This window comes from Miniopterus schreibersii (genome assembly GCF_964146895.1).
Source record: "Miniopterus schreibersii genome assembly, chromosome: 8".
NCBI classification, from domain to species: Eukaryota; Metazoa; Chordata; class Mammalia; order Chiroptera; family Miniopteridae; genus Miniopterus; species Miniopterus schreibersii.
The window spans coordinates 14373586-14397500 of NC_138109.1; the positions used below are offsets into that span (position 1 = coordinate 14373586).

General features: G+C 48.8%; 1 protein-coding gene across 1 annotated transcript; it reads right to left on the reverse strand.

The window, feature by feature from the left end:
• Positions 1–1166: 1166 nt before the first annotated feature.
• ZNF683 (zinc finger protein 683) lies at positions 1167–7178 on the reverse strand (the record flags this gene model as incomplete). The annotated part of the gene is made up of 5 exons (XM_081144355.1): positions 1167–1558; positions 2586–2714; positions 4032–4699; positions 6224–6428; positions 7065–7178. The coding sequence occupies 5 exons, from the start codon at positions 7176–7178 to the stop codon at positions 1235–1237; spliced, it is 1440 nt and encodes a 479-aa protein (XP_081000481.1). The 3' UTR covers positions 1167–1234.
• Between the last annotated feature and the right edge of the window lie 16737 nt (positions 7179–23915).

Genomic DNA, 23915 nt, shown 5'->3' on the forward strand with positions numbered 1-23915 from the left:
TGCCCCCAGCTGGGTCTAAACGAAGGGGACGGAGAAACAGAAGCCGGGGCCAGGAGCCGGAGCGGAGCCGAGGGTCTTCCCCCCACGAAGGCGGGGCTAGAACACAAGGGCGGGGCCGTGCGCGGGAATGGGCGTGGTCTTGCCAACTGGGCGGGGCCTTACCCAGGGGTTGGCGTCTCGCGTGGTGCCAAAGAGGTGACTGAGTGGGCTTGGAACCAGGACCTTGATTACCGATGGGGGGGCCGAAGCCGACCCTGCCATTGCCCTGCCGTGGTGGGCTCCCTATGAGATTTCTCTCCTTCCTGGAGACCTAGGACGCAGCGGTAATCTCGCCCAGTACCCGGGTGGGGAAGCCGCTCTGAAACGCACGTGGTTGCGAATGGCGCCCCCTGCTGGAAGTTGTCTGTTGTTATTTAATAATAGCTACCGCGCACTGTGATACAACCTGGGCTTCTGCCTCCCAGGCAGCGCCGTTTTCCACCTGTTGCTGCCTCTGTAACTCTGGAGTAGGGGCAGGGCAGACCTTGCCCATTTAAGGGGATCCTCTAGGACTGCAGGAAGAAAGGCCATCAAGAGGTCTCAGATCCCCAGGCTCTCTTTGCTAGTTCTTCCCTGCCTGCAGTCCTTGCAGGGCCTCTACTCCTTCCCTGAGCCCAGCACCTCCTTAGCCCTTTGCCCTCTGTGGTGACTGGTGCTGGCACATGGGACATCATGCTTTTCGGTCATGATGTTCACTGACATCCTGTGTTCCTGCCCACACAGGGAGTTCAGTCCTGGCATGTACAGGCCATGCATGGCAGGGAGTAACCAGTTGAGGGGGCACAAGGGTCTGCTAAGAACTAAGACAAGAAGATGGTGGGAAGCAGCAGACAGACATTTGGACAGATCAGAGGGCAATGTGGCCCCTGCTTGGCAGCACAATCTGCACCTTGCAGAGTCCTGGAAGGCTGGATTGCCCATCAGTGAGCTGAGATGAAGGGCCTGGTCCCAAGAGGGAGCAGAACCCAAGCCCAAGCCAAAGGTAGATGACTGCAGGCACCCATTCCATGTGTGGACCGCACAGACTCTTCCTGCCTGTCTCTTGACCCACTCCAAGGTGAGGTGTGAAGTCTGGCAAATACACGGTGGCTTCCCCCTCCATTGTTGAAGCTCAGGAGGCCTCAACTGGTTGTAGAGAAAATCGTTTAATTGCTCTGCCCCTGCCCCCTCCCCAGAGCAGTTCTGACACCACTACTCAGGTTGGCTGCCCTTGCTTTCCCTGAGATGCTGAAGACACCTTGATCTTGTCTGCATCCCAGCCAGTCTGCCTCTCTGATGGTGCCATCACAAAATCTAGTGCCCCCTGGTGCCACCGGACAAGGCAGGTGAGAGACGCCAGAGGTAGGTGGGTATGAGCTAGGCTACAGGGCTGTGGAGTGTGCAGCCGATGGTGCAGCTTCAGATGAACGTTCTGGGTGAAGTGACTCGGGTAGACACTGCACTGGAAGGACTGGGCCCCTGAGTGCAGGCGCAGGTGGGTCTTGAGGTTGCTGGAGCTGCTGAAGCGCTTGTGGCACATCTGATGGAAATGAGCACTGGCATCAGTTCTGCCCACCCAGCTGGCTCAGGATCTCTGTTCGCCCTCCCTACACCCCTCCCACCTTCCTGTAATACAGGCTCGGAAGCTCCCCCCACCCCAGGATTCCACCCTGGAACCCACAGTGTCTGGTACATTGGAACCAGGCAGACCTGGGTTAGTGTTCTGGTTTTTTTACTCCCTGCATGACCTTGTATAGGTGACTTCCCCTCTCTGAGCCTTGTTCTCCTTATTGGGAACATGTGACTTTTAATACCTAACCCCATCGGTATGATAGACTGAACGAAATAATCACATGGAACTTTTATGAGTGGGGCTGCAGCTTCAGTGGGCGTAATTAACATGGACTGGGAGCAGCCACATGCTAGGAATCGGTCTCATGCAGTCTTCCCCAGGGCCCTGGAGATGCATAACTAAGCACTAGTACAACTCCTATATGACAGTGAGAAAGCAGAGGTTCAGAGGAGTGAATCCACTAGCCAAAGGTCACACAGCAAGTTGGAGGCCGAGCAAGGACTTGAATCCATATAGCCCAGACTCATAACCACTATGCTGCTTTCATTTCTGCTTCTGTAAAACAGGGAAAGAGTCCCTACCCTTCTGACCTCCCGAGGGATGTGGAGAGGCTCAAAGAAGGAGAGAGCTGATGTTACTTATATGCAGTGTTTGTACACTCTCCACACATTATGGCATCAACTCCTCCAGCAATGCAGGAAAGAAGGTAATGGGTATCCACTCCCCAAGCCCCCCAACTTTATTATCTTCCCTCCACAGACTTGCATCTCTATTCCCCACCCCAGACCCCATGAGTGACCTTCAGTGTCACATCCTGGCCCTTCCAGGCTAAGAGGGGTCATTTTTACCCTCCTCCATCTCCCTCCCTCCCCCCACCCTCGCCTCTACTTGCTCAGGAGGGCTGGGGATGGAGGCCGCAGGTGCCATCCCCCCAGGGACCTGGACTCCTTCTTGCCTACCTGCAGGAGTATAGGGGAAGGGGAGAGGGTCTCACCAGGCACTTGTAGGGCCGCTCTCCAGTGTGCACCAGGTGGTGCTTCTGCAGGTGGGCGAGCTGTGTGAAGCTCTTCTGGCACAGGGCACACTGAAACGGGCGCTCCCCGCTGTGTACACGCAGATGGACCTGAGCCAGATGTGGGAGAAATGCTGCCAGCTGCCCAGAGCCCTCAAGCAGGGCCTGGGGTCCTCTCTGAATCTCTACCCACACTTCCACAGGACTTCATTTTGGTGTTGAGGCTTCTCAACCCCCTTGCCTCTCCGTCACCACCCCCCTTAGGGCCTCTCTTCCATTCCTCAGGACACCCCCTCTTTCTGTTGCCCTAAGGGAGGGAGGATGGCAATGGTAAGAAGCCAGGTAAGGGGCATATATATATATATATATCCTGAGTAACGCTTCTTAAATTGTGGTCCACAGACCAAAAGCATCAGCAGCACCTGGGAGTGCATTAAAACTGCAGATTCTCAGGCCCCACCCTGATCAGCTGAATTAGAATCTCTGGGGCTGGGACCTAGGAATCTGCATGTTTACTAGCTCTTCTAGTAGTTTAATGCTCTTTAAAGTTTAAGAACTCATGCCCTAGAGAGGGATGGAGAACCTTTCTTCTGCCAAGGGCCATTTGGATGTTTATAATGTCATTCGTGGGCAACACAAAATTATCAACTTAAAAATTAGCTATGAAAAAGGCACCTAGACTTATGGGATTTCAAGTCTCACCTGTGGTTGGTTGCCTTGGCAGAGTCAGACTAAATGATTTTGTGGGCCACATATGGCCCGCGGGCCAGACGTTCCTCACCCCTGCCCTAGAGGATCAAGAAGGGATCTCCCCCCAGTAATCATAACCTTTCCTCAGCCTCAGCAGTGCTGACTTGTGCATAGCTGCCCATCTTTGCTGACACACAGAGGTGTGCCCATGGCTGCCCTCTGATGGAAGCTAATGGTACCGGCTGATTTGTGGGATCCCACTTGAAAAGGGCTGGCTGTCAGTTCTGTGGTGTAGACTCACTAAAATCTACCTGTTCTCCCGCTGAACTTCAAACAAACAAACAAACATGAGGCTTAACTGAGAATCCAAAAAGGGTGGTTGTTCAGGAAAGGGCTTTGCACTAGATGCTGAGAGACTGAGATCGAGGCCTACCTCCACCATTAAATCAAAGTGACCTTGGGCAAACTTCCCATTAGGATCCTCAGTTTCTCTATTTTTAACTTAAATGAGATGATTTCATAGACAGTTTTTTAGGGTAGAGAGGACTTTGCTAGCCGTCTTATATCTTCTCTCTACAGATATGAAACTGAGGGGCCAAATGAACCATCCAAGGTCACAGCCTAGCTGCAGCCCAGGAGTTCCCTCTGGCTTTAAGGTCCTTGATGCTAAAAGTAGGAAGGGAGGGGGCAGCCACTGAAGGGTGCTGAGGGGGGGCAGTGGAGCCAGGAGGCCGATACCTTGAGGTTGGAGAGCTGCCCGAAGCTCTTGCTGCACACGTTGCATTCGTACAGGATCTTGCCATTCTCCTTCTTCAGCGGGTAAGGCAGGGGGGCCCGCTTCGCTGGAGCCGCCCTGCGAGCCTGCTCCGGCCTTGGCCAGGAGGGCCTGGCAGCTCCAGGGCCTGGACCCCGGGCCTGGGGAAGTTGGGTTTGGCCAGAGGCTTGGGAGGTCCCTGGGTAGGGATGCAGGGTCTCCCCCCAAGAGCTGTGGTGCCCAGGGTCACTGACACTCATCAGCGTGCTGGGCACAGCCATGGTGGGGTAGAAAGTGTCTTGGGGCAACAGGAAGAGGGGGTGACACTGGACAGAAGGTGAGGCCCCATAGGTGAACAGGTAAGGTGGAGGCAAGAGAAATGGATACGCAGGACAGAGGGGGTGAAGGCGGAATGGGAGTTCCTTGGAGATGGGAATGGGTGGGGGGCAGGAGCAGAAAGCCAGGGGGCTGGGGCACTTTCTCTGCTGCCAGGGAGCTGGGGAAGAGCTGCTGTGAGGAGAGAAGGACGGGTAGAGGGCCTCCTCATCAGCTCTTTCCTGCTGGCTTCCCATCTTGTCCCTGCTCAGAGGGTACTTGGATGGGAGTTTCTCGTCACCGGGGGAGCCACCATGTGGCCCTGGTGGCTGGTGCTCTGAGAAGGAAAGGGAAGCCAGTCAGGGTTCGCAGGCTGGGACGAAGCCCTGCGCCCCATCTAACCTGCCCGCTGGGGCTGGGGGAGAGCTCCAGCCTGCAGGCCTCTCGGTTGCCTGGGGGAAGGCGGTCCCCGATCTGGACTTCCCTGGTCTGTAACTGCACTTGCCAAGAACAGCGGCCAGTAGTTGGGCGGTGGGATGAATTGGTTTAGAGTTTCAAGGAGAGGTCTGAGCTGGAGATATAAATTTGGGTGCCAGGGGCCCAGATGATATCACATGAGGATGACACTAAGTCTGCTGTGTCCCAAATGGACACCTAATTAAAATAAATACAATTTAAAAATGCAGCTCCTTGATGGCACTAGCCACATTTAAAAGGCTCAATAGGTATGGTATTAGACAGCACAGGTATAGACATTCCCATTAACACGGGAAGTTCTATCACACAGAGCTACTCTAAATTAAGGGAACAGGAGATGGGGGGGCGGAAGGGTTCAATGGGGAGAAAAAGGGACATCTGTAATGTTGTCAACAATAAAATAAATAAATAAAGTTAAAAAACTAAGTGAGATGTTAACTAAAAAAAGAAGAGAGAGAAGAGGAGAGCAGAGAAGGGAAAGGGGAGGGGAGGGGAGGGGAGGGGAGGGGAGGGGAGGGGAGGGGAGGGGAGGGAAGGGAAGGGAAGGGAAGGGAAGGGAAGGGAAGGGAAGGGAAGGGAAGGGAAGGGAAGGGAAGGGAAGGGAAGGGAAGGGAAGGGAAGGGAAGGGAAGGGAAGGGATCTGGACTGAACAGGTGAATATTTAGGAGGTAGGTAGAGATGAGCTTAGCAAGGGGGACTGAGATGCAATAGCCAGTGAGGTAGGAGCTAACCAGGAGTGATATAAAGTAAAATACTAAAAAGAAAAAATATTAAAATGTAGATTGTCTGCTTGGATTCTCATTTAGTCACTCAACCAGTGACTGAGGTGTTTCGCTCTGTGCTCTTGTGGGGGGTGAGGAGGGAGGGAGGTGATAAAGGACACAGCAACACAGTCGCTGCCCTCCAGGAGGTCACAGTGGCCTAAAGGAATGGTATATCACATCGCAACAAGCCTAGAACATGGGGATAGAAAGAGCTGACTTTTATGGAAGAAGAAACTAGCTTCAGTGATGTTCCCAAGGTCTTTGAGCTAAAAGGACAGCACCAGAACTCCCCCCCCAACTCCCAGTCAGTGCTCCTTACTCATAATAAAGACTCCTATAGCTCAAACAGGTAGGCAAGTGCCATCCTCAACCCACCTACACCAAATACCATACCCATGCCCGAGAAAGCCACTGCCCAGCTCCTCTGGCTCAGGTGTCACCACCTTGAAAGTCCCCTGGAACCCTAGGTCAAAAATCCAGGCCAAAATGTGCTAGTCAAGTGTGCCTGAGGCTCTGTCCTTACCAGTGAAACTGGGTTCCCTCCCCCTCCCATCCTGGAACCTAACAGTGCCCCCCACCTCCAGCCTTATCCAAGGTGCAGCCCCATGGCCTGTGCTTACTCATGCTCAAGGAGTCCTCTCTGAGACCCTGTGGGGCTGTGCCCAGGGGTGCCGGCTGCAGGGAACATAGGTAGAGGTCCAGGCCCTGGGGGTAGGCCAGCAGGGCAGACCTGGTCGGTGCCAATGGCAAGGGGCACTGCCAACTGGCACAGGATGGGCCATGGATGTCCATTGTGTCTGGAAGTGGCCTGCAGTCTGCGAAGACCTGGAGGGCAAGGGTCAAGGGTCAAGGGGCTGGGGGCTGTGACTCCTGGGTCCCTGGGATGATCTCACCCCTAGTTTGGTTTCCAAAGGGGGAGAAGAAGCTAAGAACCGCTCACCCTCACCATATCTGTCATTCAAATGGCTTCCCTTTCCCTCATTCAAAGATTTCTTTCCCAAGGGACTTTCATACTTATCCCAGAATTACCTTCCCCCTGCTCCTAGAGCCCCTTACTTAGCATTCTCCCTCCCACCTCCTTTCCTAACCACCCTGGTCCCACCATGTCTCAGACCATCTACTCTCTTTTGCATGGAGCCAAGGTGAACTTGGAGAAAATCCTCATCACTACTGTAAAGCCCACAAGATGGGCCCTAAGGCCAAGGCCAAGACCATATCACCAAGCCTCCTGCCTGGTCCTGTCCATTTCTCATGGCCCACAAGAGAGTCTGGCCCCTAGGGCACGGGAGAGGGTCCCTGGCACCTCCAGGGCCCATCTCCCTGATGTGCTGGGGTAGGGGCGCTCAGGACCAGGGGATGATGGGAATCCAGGTCTCTTCATATTTCCCCCCATTTCCTCCTAATGTCCCCTCCCTCCATAAGCAGGCTGGCCTCAAAGATAGGGCTGGGATTCCACGGTACCTGGTCGTCTTGGCAGGGCTGGAGGTCCAGGCTGGGGGACAGGGAGCTCCCTGTGCTCCTCAGGGGCTTAGTCTTGTGGCAACAATCCAGTTCTGGAGCAGGTTCGCCCTTCATGCCGCCGCTACCTCCTGGGAAGACAAGTCAGTCACAGGTGATCAGTAAAGATCCTCCAAATATCACGGTTTCAAGGGCTGGCCCTCCCATTAAACCACCGCGTGACCCTGAGCCAGTCAGTGCCTTCCTGGCCTCAGTTTCCCTACCTGCAAAATGGGCAGGTTGGACTGGCTGATAGGCAAGGCCTCTCCCAGTGCTGATATTTAGAAGCCGATGCTGTGCTCCTGGTAGGTGCAGGAAGCGGATGGAATGGAGACTAGCCAGTCAGAGGTGGGAAGCAGAGCCGGCCTGATTCCCATCCCTGGGGAAGAGCGGGGAGAGCAAGGTCATCATGAAGATTATTCCCAGGTGAGCTCAGAGACTTGAGGGAATATTCCAGACTCCTCGGGGCCACAGGGAATTGAGAAGCCACTCTCCTCCGTGCTGGGAGGGACTCATGACTCCATGACTCTACAACCACAGGCTCCCCACCAAGGGGACTGTCCACCACGCAGAGCCCCTGCATCCTTGCTCATCCACACAGCTTTTCTGGGTGGCTAAGGAAACCCCAGTGTCCTGCCACCCAGATTGCCCCGCTCAGCTCTCTCACCGGGGTCAGCGTAAGAGAGTGGGCCAAGAGTCCCTCAGGTCCCCTCACTGGCCTGCCGGGAAGATGCCTTGGGTGCTCGGCTGTCTGCTGTTAGCACCTCACTTCTCTGCCGTCTTTCACTGAAGGCCGCAAAGCCCCAGGACCACCTCGGCTCAGCACGTGCCCCAAGGCCCTTCCCCTTTTTCTCAGTAACTACCCTTCCCTCTTTATCCCAAGTGTCCCTGGGGACCCAGGCACCCATCAAAACCCAGACCCCTTTCTCTTTTTCCCAACTCCTCCCAACCCAGCCCCAGGTCTCAGAACAAATACCCCAGAAAAAGGGCCTCCTGCGTGAGGCTCCTCGCCTGGCTCTGCAGAAGTCTCCTCTGACCGGAGAAGGAGGGACCCGGCGGGCAGGCGAGTGGGCAGCCGCTGCCTGTGGCTTGGCCCCCGTGGGTGCGAGAGACGACAGGAAGGTGCTACGTTTGAAGTTGCCAGAAATAGCAAGGAGGGCGCAGGCAGGCGGGCTGGGGGCGCTGAGGCCTGACGGGAGGAGCTGCCCACCTCGTGCTGAATCTTCGTGTTTGTTTTGGTTTTGTTTTGGGGACACTGTAAGGACGGGTTGAGCGTCCCTCCCTGTTCCCACATCATGTTTCAGCTCTAATGCAGTGGTTCCCGGCTGCTGGCTGAACACCTCCTCAGCGACCCCAAGTTACTGCGAGGCTCAGAGTGCTCCATGTGCACCAAACCCTTTTCGCAGACTGAATGACAAAGTGCCTGGCACAGAGAGGTGCTCCGTCCAAATGGGTGTGTTTGGCATTAATTGAATATGCTGATTTTTGGTCCACCGTGAACTGGGCCATTGGGATTTCCGTACGTGGGGGTGAGGAGGAGTGGGGGTTGCTATCTCTGGCTCTCAGAGAACCCTGAGCAGGAGAGTGTTGCAGAGAACTCTGGCTGGTCCTGGGGTGTGTGGGCCTGGGGGCTCCCAGTCTCCCTTGATGGAGCCTCCTATCTAAGCCTGGCTCTGTGAGCTTCCTCAATATCTTTTTTTTTTAAATCCTCACCTGAGGATATTTTTTCCATTGCTTTTCAGAGAGAGTGGAAGAGAGAGAGACAGAGAGAGAGACAGAGAGAGACAGAGAGAGAGAGAAACATTGATTGGTTCCCTCCTGCATGCACCCCAACCAGGGCTGGGGATGAACCTGCAACCAAGATACATGCCCTTGACCAGAAATGAGCCCAGGACCCCTCGGTCTGCGGGCCGATGCGCTAACCACTGAGCAAAACCGGCTCGGGCCCTCCACATCTTTTAAATGAATTCCTTTTCTCCTTCAGTCCTCCTGATGTGGTGTCTACAGCTCACAGCCAAGACGCCTGCATTGCACATGCCCAGAAAAGAAGATGGGGCAACAGGGCTCAGGCAGGAATGTCCCCAGGATCATAGCAGATAGCTACCTTTGCAAACAGCTCACTGTGTGCCCGGCACTGTGCTAGGGCCCTTATAAGCTTTGTCTTATTTAATTTTCACAATAAGCCTGTGCGATTGATTTTATTATCCTTATGATGAAGGAACAGAAGCTCAGAGAGAGTAAACAACTCATCCAGTCACACAGCAAGTAGCCAAGAGCTCTCTATGTCAACCCTCGGATGCCAGTGTCCCTTAACAATGTCAGCCCACCCCCACTGCCATCCCTCACACTTTCTCTTTTTTTTTCAATCCTCACTCAAGGATATTTTTCCATCGGTTTTTAGAGAGAGTGGAAGAGAGGGAAGGAGTGGGGGAGAGAGAGAGACACACACACATCAATGTGAGAGAGACACATTGATTGGTTGCCTCCTGCAGGTGCCCTCACCAGGGCTGGGGATCGAGCCTGCAACCGAGGTACTTGCCCTTGGCTGGAATTGAACTCAGTCGGCAGGGCGATGCTCTAACCACTGAGCCAAACTAAGTAGGGGGAGTCATGGCCTCTTAACTGGGAACCTAGCTCTGTGACCTTAGGGCAAGTCATTTAACTTCTGTGTGCTTCTTATCTCATCGGTCAAATGGAATAATAATAGTTTTTTCATCACAGGGTTCTTTTGAAGATTCCTCAAGATAATTCACATAAAACTCTGGTCCAAAGCAAGTACTTAACAAATTACTGTGGGTTACAGTTAATATTGGAAATCAATATTTGCCTAGGTGGGCAAGTATCTGCAAGTCAGCTTCCTAAAAGTGTTAAAATTGTGATGGATGTTTCTGGCTCACTTTGGAAGACCAGAATCTGGGCAGCACTCTTGGAGAAATGAACTACATTCAGCTTAATTGCTTTGTTCGTTAACCCTGGTTGGAGACCATTGCTCTCATCCAATGCAGTCTTCCCCAGTCTACACACCACAATAATAATTGCTCTAGGCATTCCACCCTCACCATGTGCCAGGAACCATGCAAACCACTTCAACATGCTTGTTTAACTCAGTCAGCACAATGACCCTGCAAGACAGATGCAATTATCCTGTTTTACAAGCAAGAAAACAGACACTGTGAGAAGGAAAGTGACCAACTCACGTCACATAACCCAAGTTGGGGCTGTGACATCCCCAGAGGGGAAGGAGAGCTCAGGGAAGAATTGCTGGAGGGGCACCTATGAAGAAGTAAAGAGGGCCGAAATGTGATATAGTAGAGTCTGTATTCCCTTCAGGAGCCACAGGACTCCCCAGAAAAATCAAGATGGACAGAGGCCCAAGTTAAGGACTTGGGAAACAAGCCAGTGGAATTAGCACCTGGCACTCTGCAAGCACTCCAAGAACCTATCATTCATTCATTCATTCACTTATTCGTTCACATATTTCTTGATTAGCAACAGTGTATCAGGCGTTGGACTAGTTGATGGACATATAGCCATAGGAACACGACCCAAACCTTGGAATTTACAATCCAGTTATCAGAAGGCTTGATGGATGTTGCTGAAATAGGAAGTGGTGTGCAACCATCAGGGCTTATTATTTTTAGAGTGAGGGTTTAGGACACAAAGTAGAGCCAAGGGTGTCAGGCTGGCTTGTGCAGTAACAAAGAGAAGGAATAGGCTACAGACAGAAGCCCTACTTCCTCTTTGAAAACCTCAGAAACTCTCCAATTCATAACCACTGCAACCTCCAACCTTGAGGCCAGTCAGCTGGCTGCCAGCTAGTTTAGTCACGGGGCTCTGTTGCATGGATACTTCTGAAGGGCACCAGGGAAGGAGTCCAGGAAGGGGTCTGAGTCCATCATTGGTCCAGAGGGTTAAACAGCTGTGTGTGGACTCTAAGGACAGGTTGAGGGTGGGGAGCTCAGCCCAGTCCACAGTGCTCTCACCTCTTTGTTCTGTGGTTGACACCTCCCTCCCTCTGCCTGACACCTACTTATCTCATCTCCCTGGACAGCCCAACAGTCAATCTGTCAGATGCAATGAGTTGGCCTTTGGCTTCACACCCTAGGGTGGAGAGATCCTGAGATAGGGTGTACCAACTCTCACATTTGCAGAAGAGGCCTCCAAACTCTTGCATCTTCCCCTGCACCCACCTGTGACTTTTCAGCCTTCCTGCGGAAAAATTTGCAGATATGTCTTTAAACAAATTCCGAGGTCATCCCACCCACCCTGTCATCGCTACCATTCTAAGAGGATAGGAGATAAAAAGAGGTCACATAGCTGGGATTCAAATCCACTGGAGCTAATATACTCTTAACTACCCTGCAACACTGCATACTATGTACATGGATGCTCTTTCCAGCCTTGTGTGAAACAGGGAAAATTTGAAGTCCACCTTTATGTCCACCATTAGAGGAGTGCTACGCATTATGTATGGCCATGCAACAGAATACTATACAGTCAGGAAAAAGCAAAGGGTAAATTTATAGAGTGCCTCCTATATGTCAAACCTCTTTGCAATCATCTAATCTTCCTCAAAATCTTCCAAGGTAAGAATTATTAATGTCCTCATTTTATAGATGAGCAAACAAACAATAGAGGTAACCAGGTATCATCAACTCAAACACTTACACTGGCCATGGAGTTAACATAAAGTGGTCCAGAAATAAATATGATACAGATGGTACCTGACACTCAGCTTTGGTGTCAGGCTTAACACAGAGAGATGGCGACTGAGGCAAACCAGGGACCAGGGGCCATTTGCCATGACTCATTATAATTAAGGGCCAGTATTGCCAGATTCTGACTTTTCTAGATTTTTTTCAAAGTCGGTTCAAATGTTTTAAAATAATGTGCCCACCAATCAGGACAGATCTGTGTGCCACATTCAGCTGCCTCCGCCCAAGGTCCCGAACGCCCAGGACTTTCCATGTTTTCAGCTGCCTCCAAAGATACAACTCAAATGGAGTCTACCAAACATTCAAAGAATTAGTATCAATTCTGTACAAATTCTTCCAAAAAATAGAAGAGGAGGGAACACTTCCCAACTCATTCTATGAGACCAGTATTACCCTTATACCAAAACCAAAAAGGTCACAAGAAATCAAGGCTAATATCCCTTGCGAATGTAGATGGGAAAATCCACAGCAAAATATAAACAAATAGGATCCAGGACCACAAAAGGAGGATTATACACCATGACCAAATGGGATTTCTACCAGAAGTGGTTTAACATCCAAAAATCAATTAATGTAATACACTATGTGAATAGAATGAAGAACCAAAACCACACGATCAACTCAATAGATGCAGAAAATGCACTTGACAAAATTTAACACCCTTTCATAATAAAAACACTCACCCAACTAGGAATAGGAAACTTCCTCATCCTCACAAGGTCATCTATAAAAAGGACACCACCGACTTCATAGTTAACTGTGAAAACCTTGTTGCTTTCACTCTCAGATCAGGAACAGGACTAGGATATCCACTCACACTTCTACTCAACATTGCCTGGAGGTTGTAGCCTGGGCAATAAGGCAAGAAAAGTAAATAAAAGGCATCAGATTAGAAAAAATATGGAAATGTTTTAGAACAGATACAGGTGGTCCTAGAAGCACAACACTGTGAATGTACTAAATGCCAGTAAATTGTTCACTTTATTTTATTTTATTTATTGAATTAATTGGGGTGACATTGCTTAATAAAATTATACAGGTTTCAGGTATACAATTCTACAATACATCAACTGTATATTGTATTGTGTGTTTACCGCCCCAAGGAATTATTCACTTTATTTATTTATTATTTATTTTTAACAAATCAAATGCAACTTTATTTTTTTATATCTTTTATTGACTTCAGAGAGAGGAAGGGAGAGGGAGAGATAGTTGAAACAGCAATGATGAGAGAGTCATTAATTGGCTGCGAGCCCGCAACCCCTGCATGTGCCCTGACTGGGAATCGAACCACGATCTCCTGGATCTTAGATCAATGCTCAACCACTGAGCCACGCCCAGCCAGGCGGAATTATTCACTTTAAATTGTTGGTTTTATTTTGCTTGAATTTTACCTCAATAAATTTTTTTAAGTGAAAAGACGACCTATAAAATGGGAAAAATATTTTCAAATCATGTATCTCACAAGAACTTGTATACAGAATATATAAACAATTCTTACAACTCAATAATAAAGGACAAATAAAAACAAGCAAAATAGTAGAATCACTATGTCGTATACCTGAAACTAATATTGTATGTCAACTATACTTTAATTAAAAAGAGAAATCCTAACCCTAGCTCGTTTGGCTCAGTGGTTAGAGCATCCGCCTGTAGACTAATGAGTCCCAGGTTCGATTCCAGCCGAGGGCCCGTACTCCAGTTACAGGCTCGGTCCCCAGCTCCAGTCAGGGCAAGGGCAGGAGGTAAGCAATCAATGTGTCTCTCTCACATCGATGTCTCCCACTCCCTCCGTCCCTTCTACTCTCTCTGAAAAAGCAATGAAAAAAATATCCTCAGTTGAGAATAAAAAAAGGGGGGAACTATTTCTACTTTTTCATTTCACTTTTTATTTTAGTTTTCTATACTCTTTAACAACATACATACATTCTATTTATAATAAATGTTTAACACTTAAAAAAATTTATTCCATCTACCAATTCCTGAAAGGTCTATTGAAGTTAATTTTTTTAAAAGAAAAGAAAACAAGTAAAGTATATGTACAAACATTTCTCCAAAGAAGATATACAAATGACCAATAGCACATAAAAAATGTGCCACCAAGGTAAGTCATTAGGGAAATGCAGATTAAAACCACAATGAATTACCATTTTGCACCCACTACGATGGTTGTAATATTTAAAAAATATAATAAAATACAAGTGTTGGTGACAATGTGGAGAAATTGGAATCCTTATACACTGCTGGTGGGAATGCAAAATGGTGCAGCCACTTTGGAAAAGTTTGCCAGTTCTTCAAAAAGTTAAACAGAGAGTTACCATATGACCCCACAATTCTACTCTTGATAGATAGATGATGATAGATATAGATAGATAGATGATAGATGATGATAGATGATAGATAGATAGATAGATAGATAGATAGATAGATAGATAGATAGATAAATAGATAGATAGATGATAGATATAGATAGATAGATAGATAGATAGATAGATAGATAGATAGATAGATAGATAGATAGATAATAGATAGATAGACCTCCAAGAAAACTGAAAGCACGTTCATACAAAAACTTGTACATGCATGTTCATACAGGATTAGTTACAATAGCTAACCATAGTGTCTGAACCTCAGGAGACTCCACATCTGCTCTGCCCACCCAAAATCTCCCAGTCTATATCGAAAAGACTCCAATAAGGGATAATGGTGAAGAGCTTTAAGAGAAAAAGTGTTGCCCTGGCCAATGTGGCTCAGTTGGCTGAACGCCATCCCCTGCACTGAGAGGTGACTGGTTTGATTTCTTTTTTTTTTTTTTAAAAACAATGGAGCGTAATGGTTCAGAGTTGGGGCTCTGAAGTCAGACAGACCTGGAGTTGAATATTTGTTGGCCCATATATTTTTATTGATTTCAGAGAGAGGAAAGGAGAGGGAGAGAGAGAGGTAGAAACATCAATGATGAGAGAGTCATTGGTCGAGCCTGCAACCCGGGCATGTGCCCTGACCGGGAATCAAACCCTGATCGCCTGGATCCTAGGTCGACACTCAACCGCTGAGCCACGCCCAGCCGGGCATGACTGGTTTGATTTCTGATCAGGGCACATGCCCGGGTTGTGGGCTCAGTCCCCAGTAGGGGATGTGCAGGAGGCAGCTGATCAATGGTTCTCGCTCATCCATGTTTCTCTCTCTCTCTCTCCCTCTCCTCTCTTCTCTCTAACATCAATAAAAACATACTTTATTTTATTTTAAATATATCTTTATATATTTTCCCTGACTGGGAATCAAACCTTGATCTCCTGCATCCCAGGTCAATGCTCAACTGCTGAGCCACGCCCAGCCGGGCAAAACATATTTTTAAAAAGAGAGAGAGACAAAATGTTGAGGGAGCACAGAAAGCAGAAGAGGAGGATTTCTTCTGTCTGGACCATGGCAGAGAAGGTAATTCCAACATGTCACTAACTACTCAAAATGCTTCAGTGGCTCCGCAGACCCCCTGGGTGAGTCCCTGAGGGCTTGTCTGATGCAATCTCTGCCCAGCTCACCACTAAAATGCACAAGACCTCACCGCACCCTTCCAGAGGAGGCAGCATCTCTATTTCACAGGAAAGAAAATAAGGCTCAAAGATTTTAAATTATTTTAAGGTCACATAACAAGCTAGAATTTAAACCCAGGCCTAACCCCAGGGCCTGTACTCTAGGAGTCACAGAGTCATTTTAAGAACTAAATGAGCAATTTGTGAAAACACCTTGGAAAGTGTATGCAGGAAATTTAAGACATCATTCATAGTAAAAGTCTTCTGAGTTAACTTGAAAATACTCTCATCTTGATCAAAACCCCCAAGACATCCAACAATATCATCACATCAAAGGAAACCCAAGGGGTCAACATGAAATGGCTTACAAAACTGAGGGTCCTCCTCTCTGGTCAGGGTGGGCAGGCACAAGTTCTGGGGGACTTGTTCCCTGGAGATTCTGACAATCCCAACCCTGCTCCGCCCTCAGCCAGAAGGAGCTGCCTAAAGCCATTGCCTTGAGCAGCGTAGGAGCTGAGGAGGTACTCATGTTTAAGGTGGCTTCCGGCCAGCCCTTTTCAAACTCATTTCTTATAAAGTAAGAAAATTAGCAGAACACTACCAGGAGGTCATGACCTCTAGGTTAAAAGAGACAGCCCAGCCTCTCACAAAACAACAGAGCCGTTACAAATTAACTGCTACAAGAAATGGTCAAAAATTGATTCTTATTTTGAATACCCAATAAGCATTGAATAGCACATGCTGAAATGATAAGACAAGTTGCAAAGCATAGCAAAATATATTAAATGCAGCTCAATATGTGGCTGGCGAATGCACTAATATGAAATTGAAGCAATGTCTGTTGAAATAAAGCAATGCATTTATGCATTGAAGAATAGTTCATGAACCTTGTGGGAAATCTTGATGTGTTAGTGCAGGTCCTCTGAGAGGCAAAGTCAAGAGGGGATTAGACGTGGAAGGGATTTCTTGGGGAAAATACCTGTGAGGGAAAAATGAGCGAGGAGCCAGAGGAAGGTAGGCATGCTGGCAGGTCCTGGTGCAGGTGAGGCCCCATGGAGCTCAGAGGAAGGCTGGGCAGGAAAAGTCTTAGGCTCTGCAATTCTAAGAAAGTTCCAGCATAGCCAATGGGAATTCCGCCACCAAAACTGTCCATCAGAGGACTCCCTTACCTCCTGGAATGCCCCTTTGTCCCTGCCCTTGCCTGCTCGGTTACAGCCTGGGAGTAGCTCATGGGAAATGTGGCCTCAAAGAGAATGTGGTGACGGATTTCAGCCATTACAGTTGGGGCACAAATAACACTTGGGTGCCACATACCATTTATGACAGGCAATAGGTCACGAAAAGACCAATCATAGAAATGTATTTATTTTTTATTTTTTATTTTTATTTTTTTAAATATATCTTTATTGATTTCAGAGAGAGGAAAGGAGAAGGAGAGAGAGAGAGCTGGAAACATCAATGATGAGAAAGTCATTGATCTGCTGCAGCCCGCAACCCAGGCATGTGCCCTGACCGGGAATCGAACCCCGATTGCCTAGATCCTAGGTCGGCGCTCAACCGGTGAGCCACGTCCGGCCGGGCTAGTTTTTATTATACATGTATTTTTCCAATAAGTTTTATTAGAAATTGCGTTTCTAAAATATTTCATGAAGTCTCAGGAAATATTTGGGAAAATTCTGGGTTCCTGGACAAGGGAAAACTGGGATTGTGGGAAGACATAAGGCAGAGCCCCATTCTGTCATTAACTTGCTCTGGTTGCTTCTTCAAGTCACTTCCTTGGTTTCCACACCTTAAAATGGATGCAAGGAAGAGGAGCTCCTATGCATCTCTGGAAATCTGTCGTTCGGTGCCTCCCTTAGAGACAGACTCTTGGGCAGGGGATTCTAGGGCAAAGTAGTTGCTTTGTGGCATCAAAGCCTCCTGGTCTTGAACCCCCTACCATGTGCCAACTGGGGTGTGCCAAGCAAGGGGCCTTGTTCCCCACCACTCTCCAGCACTGGCTTCTCCTGAGCAAACTGGCTCAACTTCTGGTCTTGTGGTTTCCCTCCGCCAGCTGTCAGCAGCTGTGAGTGCTAGGATGTGGGGAAGCTTTGGGAGGGGGCTGTGGTAAGCAAGGGGAAGGTGTCACCTTCCAAAATAACCCCTGAGGGGAATCTGGTGGCCACTCTCACCACCACCTTGTTTCCAGGAAAACCCCTAGAGGCTGAGTGAGGAGGGGGCGCTTTTATGAAATGTAGCCCAGTGCAAGATCATAAGGCCTCCTGGACATACCGGGGACAAGCCAAGGGTCTGAAGGTCCAGCCAGATTTGGAGGCAGATCAGGGAGTAGACTAAGGAGGAGGGGGCAAGGTTAGTGGGGAGAGGAGGGTATGAGATCTCCAAGAGCAGGGTCTGTGTCTTCTCCCTCTGACTCAGGGTTCCTCGGTGGTTGTGTCCTGGTCTCCCCTTGAGATGAAGAGGCCCCACAGGATGGGCTCTGGGTCTTGCATTAGATCAGGAGTTTTGGGCCGGGTCTCTGAAATGCAGCCTCATCCACGTGTGTCCCCAAGTCTAACACAGAGCTTCTTCGCCTCTACTAGTGCCCTTGCCTATTATCTGCCCCCCGCCCTGTCCTTCCCCCTAGGGTCCCTCCCTGCCACCCTCCTTCCAGAGCCACTAGCTGATTTCTAGCTGCAAGTTCCTCTGGACTTTACTGCCTGTCTTTGGCCTCCTTCCCGGAACACTTAGGCCAGGTTTTTATGTTTGTTCAATCGGAACCCTTCCCTCCTCTGAAAGGGACAGAGGCCTCTAGCTACCCTATCCCCAGCGCACTCCTAACAATTAGCTCTAACTCTGAGCATATACAAACAGACCGCAGTAAATAACAGTCGCCACCCCTGGCTGCAAGCCAGCTGTGTGCCAGGCACAATGTTAATGCTTTACATCTGTCATCTCAGGTCATTTCTCCCTTCAAGACTGTCATGAAGGTCCTGGCCTGGTAGTCCGTGGCATAGTGTCTGCTGCACAGAGCCTAGCACCCCTCTGTCAGACTTGATCTAGCCTGAGAAATTACATCATTCAAATCATTCTCACACACCTCTTACCCCCCTCCCTCAATCTCAAAATACTTAAGCAGGTCAAGTGCACCCCCTCCCCTTATTTGCAGCACCTCCTGGGAATGGGTCTGTGGAGATGCTCCTGACTCAGGACTAACCCATACTCATGAAGTAGATATTAAAGCCACCAAAGCCCTTCAGAGCTGCTGGATGGATCAGCAGGATGAAGGAATAAGCTGACGACAGCAGCACCCACACAGACTCTTATTTCAGCCTAAATACCCTGGAAAGTTATGGGGTGGCTCCTCTTCTGGGGACCAGCTCAGGAGGAGCTGGGAAGGGACAGCTCCAACTTTTCGTAGTCCTCAGCTTCTCTACAGGAACTACAGGGCCCTTCTATCCCCTTGGCATCCCCATTACCCATCAGTTACCCACCCAGGGTAGGAGAGACTGATCAGAGAGGAAGGGTCCACCGGCCAGTTAAGGCCTGGAGCCAGTTATGGGTTTGATCCCCGGTCAGGGCACATACAAGAATCAACCAATGAGTGCGTAAACAAGTGAAACAACAAACTGATGTTTCTCTTTCTCTCTCAGATCAATCAGTCAATAAAAATGAAGGGAAAAAAAGAAAAGGAATACAAGATTATAAATATAAAATGTATACCCCAAGTGAATGCTTATTTAGAATAAGAAAAGACATCACGACAAGTCACAAATTTTGAAAGCTAAAGAATGCCACAAACATCATAAAACATATTTGTATTAATTATCTGGCACACCTCTATACTACTTTTTAACAGACTAGCTGCTGGTATTTCAAATATCCAACTGTGATTAAAATATCTCATTTTTGCACTTTTTTTTTTTTAAACATATCTTTATTGATTTCAGAGAAAGGAAAGGAGAAGGAGAGAGAGAGATAGAAACATCAATGATGAGAGAGTCATTGATTGAGCCCGCAACCCGGGCATGTGCCCTGACCGGGAATTGAACCCTGATCGCCTGGATCCCAGGTCAACACTCAACCGCTGAGCCACGCCCGGCCGGGCTCATTTTTGCACATTTTATAAAAATGTGTGAGCACAGGACTTGACTCCCTCCCCACATTCTTTCTTTTTTTCTTAATATATATTTTTATTGATTTCAGAGAGAGGAAGGGAGAGGGAAAGAGAGATAGAAACATCAATGATGAGAGAGTCATTGATTGGCTGCCTCCTGCACGCCCCCAACTGGGGATCAAGCCTACAACCCGGGCATGTGCCCTGACCGGGACTCGAACCTGGCTCTCCTGGATCCTATAGATCGACGCTCAACCACTGAGCCACGCCCAGCTGGGCATTCCTCCCCACATTCTTGGGATGGGCCCTCAGCTTAAACTAAATCTTCTATTCCACTCCTTCTGGACAAAAATTTTTGAGTTTAGGAAGGAGATGAACAGGAATTCTCTCTCCCAAGTTTGGTTTACTCTAGAAAGGCCCCAGAGACCTGCTGGCTGTCCTTCCCTTCTCCCAAAAAAAAAAAAAAAAAAAAGCAATTATCAAGAAAGTTGAGCCTTGGGAAAAAATGTGCAGGCTCCAGCTGTGTGTGCTCCACAATAGAAAGGGTTAAACCTCTGACCAAAGCTGAACCAGATATAGGCAGGCTCTTTTCCTTCCCTCTGAAGGGGCCCTGATCTTTCCTGCCTGTTTTCCACTTTGTTCCCTCTGCCTGAAACACAACCCTTGCACACCCCATCCTCACTTCTTTTCCAATTGTCACCTGGGCAAGATTTAGGCATGTGTTAAGTCTCAGTTTAAAAGTTAGTTTTTCAGGAAGACTTTGTCTGATCCCCTTTCCCTTGAATCAAAGCACTATAATTATTTACTATTGACTGTAATCCTACCCGGCAAGCACCACGAAGCCCAGGACCTTGTTTGTCTGTCTTTCTGTCTCACCCATGCCTGCATTTTTGCAGTCCGTGGCAGAGTGTCTGCTGCACGGTGCCTAGCACACAGTGGCACTCCAAGAGCATTTGAAAATGAATGAACAAAGAAACTTGGGCCTGGGGGGTGAGGAGAGGGGAATGTGGGGACAGAGCGCCCCCTGCTGGACCCTGGGAGTACCAGGGACCTAGGACTCCCCTCTGAGCTGGGAGGAATGCCGGGTGGTTAATTTCTTACCCATGGGGTAGTCTTGGAGACCCAAACCTAATGCCAAACTCCTGCTGATTTACGCCTTCTCACTTCTATCAGCCCCACCCAATTCCTTCCAACCTTCAGGGCCCCTGCGTCCATCTTCCCGCACACTACAAACCACCCAGCTCCAAAGCCACCATCCCCTGATCCTCCCCGCAATTAATATCGCCCCCCCCCTTTAGCTTTGAATAAGAATAGGCCTAGATTCTTTCATTGATCCCCTTTCCTCCACCTCCCTAATCAATCAATCAAAAGTGATTGGCCGGGGGCCTTGGGGTGGATGTGAGAATGGTAGACCGGGAGCCTGGAAAGTTGGTGAGATGGGTGTGGGATGGGGTGGGGATGAGTGTGTTTCTGAAGCAGGATTTTCCTAATGTTATGGCCAGAACAGTGGATTTGTTCTCGGGGGGGATGGGGAAGAGGGGCGGGGCATGGGGAATGAGAAGTTACTTGGAATGGGTTACACAGAAAATGGTGAATGAGGAATCCCTGTCTACTGCCTTGACTGAAAAAGTGTAAAATATCTCCAGATTATACAATACAGTGGGGGAAGGGGGTTCCCAGAAGGAGACTGGGCTAAGGGAAATATAGGGTTTCAGTGAGGGAGGGACGGGGTGCAGCAAACAGGACGGACGCTCAGAGGAGGCTGGGTGTTCAGTGAGGGGGGTTGGGGCTCAATGCTAAGGATGCGGGAGGGGACACAAGGGGCGAGAGGAAATCTTGAGCCAGAAGAGGAAGGGGGGTCAAGGAGACAGAGAGGTCGATCCTCTGGTGGGGGGCACACCTGTGTGTCTCTACAGTGGTTCCCATCCCTGGACCCTCCCCCATCAGTGCCCCAAGTGGGGCTGAGGAAGAGTGACAGTTACTTAATGACCCTGAATCCTGCTAGCTCTTCTGAGCAGCCTGTAGTCACTGGAGGGCTAAAGGGGACTGAAGCCAAAGTCCAGGATATTGATCTCTGGCCCCAAAGGTCAGCTTCAGGGGCAGAGGCAGTGGTGTTGCCACAGTGGGAGCCTCGAGGGACCCCACAGCAGCGGGGCTGAGCTTCGCAGCGTGGTGTTCATGTCTGCGCCCTCCCCCACCAAGCTCGCACACACTTCTATCCTGTTCTGCCTGAAACTTCTTCCTGGGAGATGTCTCAGAATAGACTTTTGGTGTCTGGACTTTTGCGTGCTAGAGAGCTTGAAATCAGGGACTTAGATGAGATTATTGACTATTACTCCACCCAAGACAAAGCCCTGGGAGTCCAGGAGCTCAGAGGTGAACTCGGGGGGAAAACACCGATCGAGTAGTCAAGAAAGGGAGGCCACAGTTGGCTGTATGGCCTTGGGCAAACCACTTAACCTTTGTGGATCGTAGTTTTCTCGTCTATAAAACGATAGGGTTGAATCACGTGAGCTCTAACATTCCTTCCAGATAAACAATCTATGATTCTAGGGAAGTAAGTGGGGACAGGTGCTGATGGCAGGGTTAGGGATAGGCATTAGCTTAGGCTCAGAAGGTTGTAAAAAGAATTCTTGGACTTAGAAAGAAAACCTGGATTCTAATTTTGACCACCATTAACCATGGAATTCTGGGCAAGTCATTCATTCAACAAAAATGTAATAAGCAATCACTCTATTCCAAGCTCTGCGATCTTTGTGATATGTGCTGGGCAAACAATGGACAAGACAGACATAGTCCCTGGCCTCATGGAGATTATATTCTAGAAGCCAGTGAGAAAGAATGACAAAAACAAATACAATAAAGCGCCGTATAAATACTCCGTTGTAGAAGTGCTGTGTTTCTACCCCCCTCTCTCCCTCTCCCTTCCTCTCTCTGAAATCAATAAAGATATAAAAAAAAGAACATGTGAGAGGGTGTTAGGTGAGCGAGTGGGTGGGTGGAGGCAAAGAGATCTGTGAGCAAAGTGACTCCTCTGTTGGAGATTAAAGAATGAATAGTAGCTGGGTGGAGAGGGGAAAGGGGGAGATGGGGACATCTGTAATAGTGTTAGCAATAAAATGTTGTTTTCTTAAAGGAAAGTTATATGAAATAGTCAAAAAGGAGAAGAAAAAATAGTGATCAGCAGAGTAAGAGAACTGGTGCTTTGGGCGGAGGTGTGAGCTGGGGAAAGCACCAGGAATAAAGAAAGGGCGGGAGCCGAGGCCCTGGAATGTTAGTGGTGACACGAATAAGGAGTGTTAAGCCGGGAGGGAAGTCTGGTTTTGGAGCCAGAGACCTGCATCACTTGCAAAACTGAGATAACTACATGCCATCTTGCCTCCCTCCTTTCCCAGGAGCCCCATTTTCCAGGAGCTGGTGAGATAACGCGTGGGAAAACACTGTGTGCTTGGAAAAGCGTTACACAGAGTGATGCCCAGATCATGGAAAGAGGTTGTGGGACACTGAGGATCATGCTGGGTAAATCTGGCCTTAGGTAACCTCCACAGAGACAGCGGGAAGTTCATTAGAATCAAGGCATTCAGCCTCTAACAAGGTTGTCCAAGGTCACTCAACGAAGGAAGGTGGGACTGGGGTTTGAACAGAAAGCTTGGCCCTGGGGTCTTTGCAGACGAGGGAGGGAACTTGTTCTAAAGACCCCAGTGGGTGAAGGATATAGAGATCAGCTTCAATTCAATTGATTGAAAGGGGGATCCTGGGAAACCTGGGTTTCTGGTTCTCCTTATTAACCAGCTATGGAGCCTTGAACAAGTCATCTGGATTTTAGGTCTTATTTCCATATTTTCAAAATGGGGCAGGAGGAAGATAAAGTTTGAAGATACTAACTTCTGACAAAGCCTCTTCTAATGGAAGAAGTGTAGATCACTGAATCTGAGTGCCGATTCCACCAGGGTTTATATCCTGACATTGTCACTTACTCTGTGACCTTCATCAAGTTACTTAACCCCTCTGTGCTCAGCTTCATCTGCAAGATGGGAACAGTAGCCATGCCTACCTCATAAGTTTGGTGTGGAGATTGAGATCATTTATGTAAAACACTCAGTACCGTGCCTGACACATGGTGAGCCTTCAGAAAGCATTAACTATTGTAATTTTTCTTCTACTGATAACTCTGTGTTCACACCTGAGAATTTGGAAAAGGCATCTCCACTTCAATGTCCTCAAAGCAAGTCAAGTGTCTTTCTTCATCTTGCTAGGCGTCAGCACAACAGAATGGTAAAGAGTATGGCTTTAAAACCATCAAAAGAGTAAGGGTAAAAAAAACAATGCTCAGTCATCTAAGATCCAGAAATTTTCCCTCCCACGCACCCTTTCTTAGGATGTGCTCCTCAATTGTGAACCAAGAAATAGGTTTACGTGGGATCCAGGAAACAGTGGGTCTAACCACTGTTGAGAGGAAGCCCCAGGGTGAGAGCTG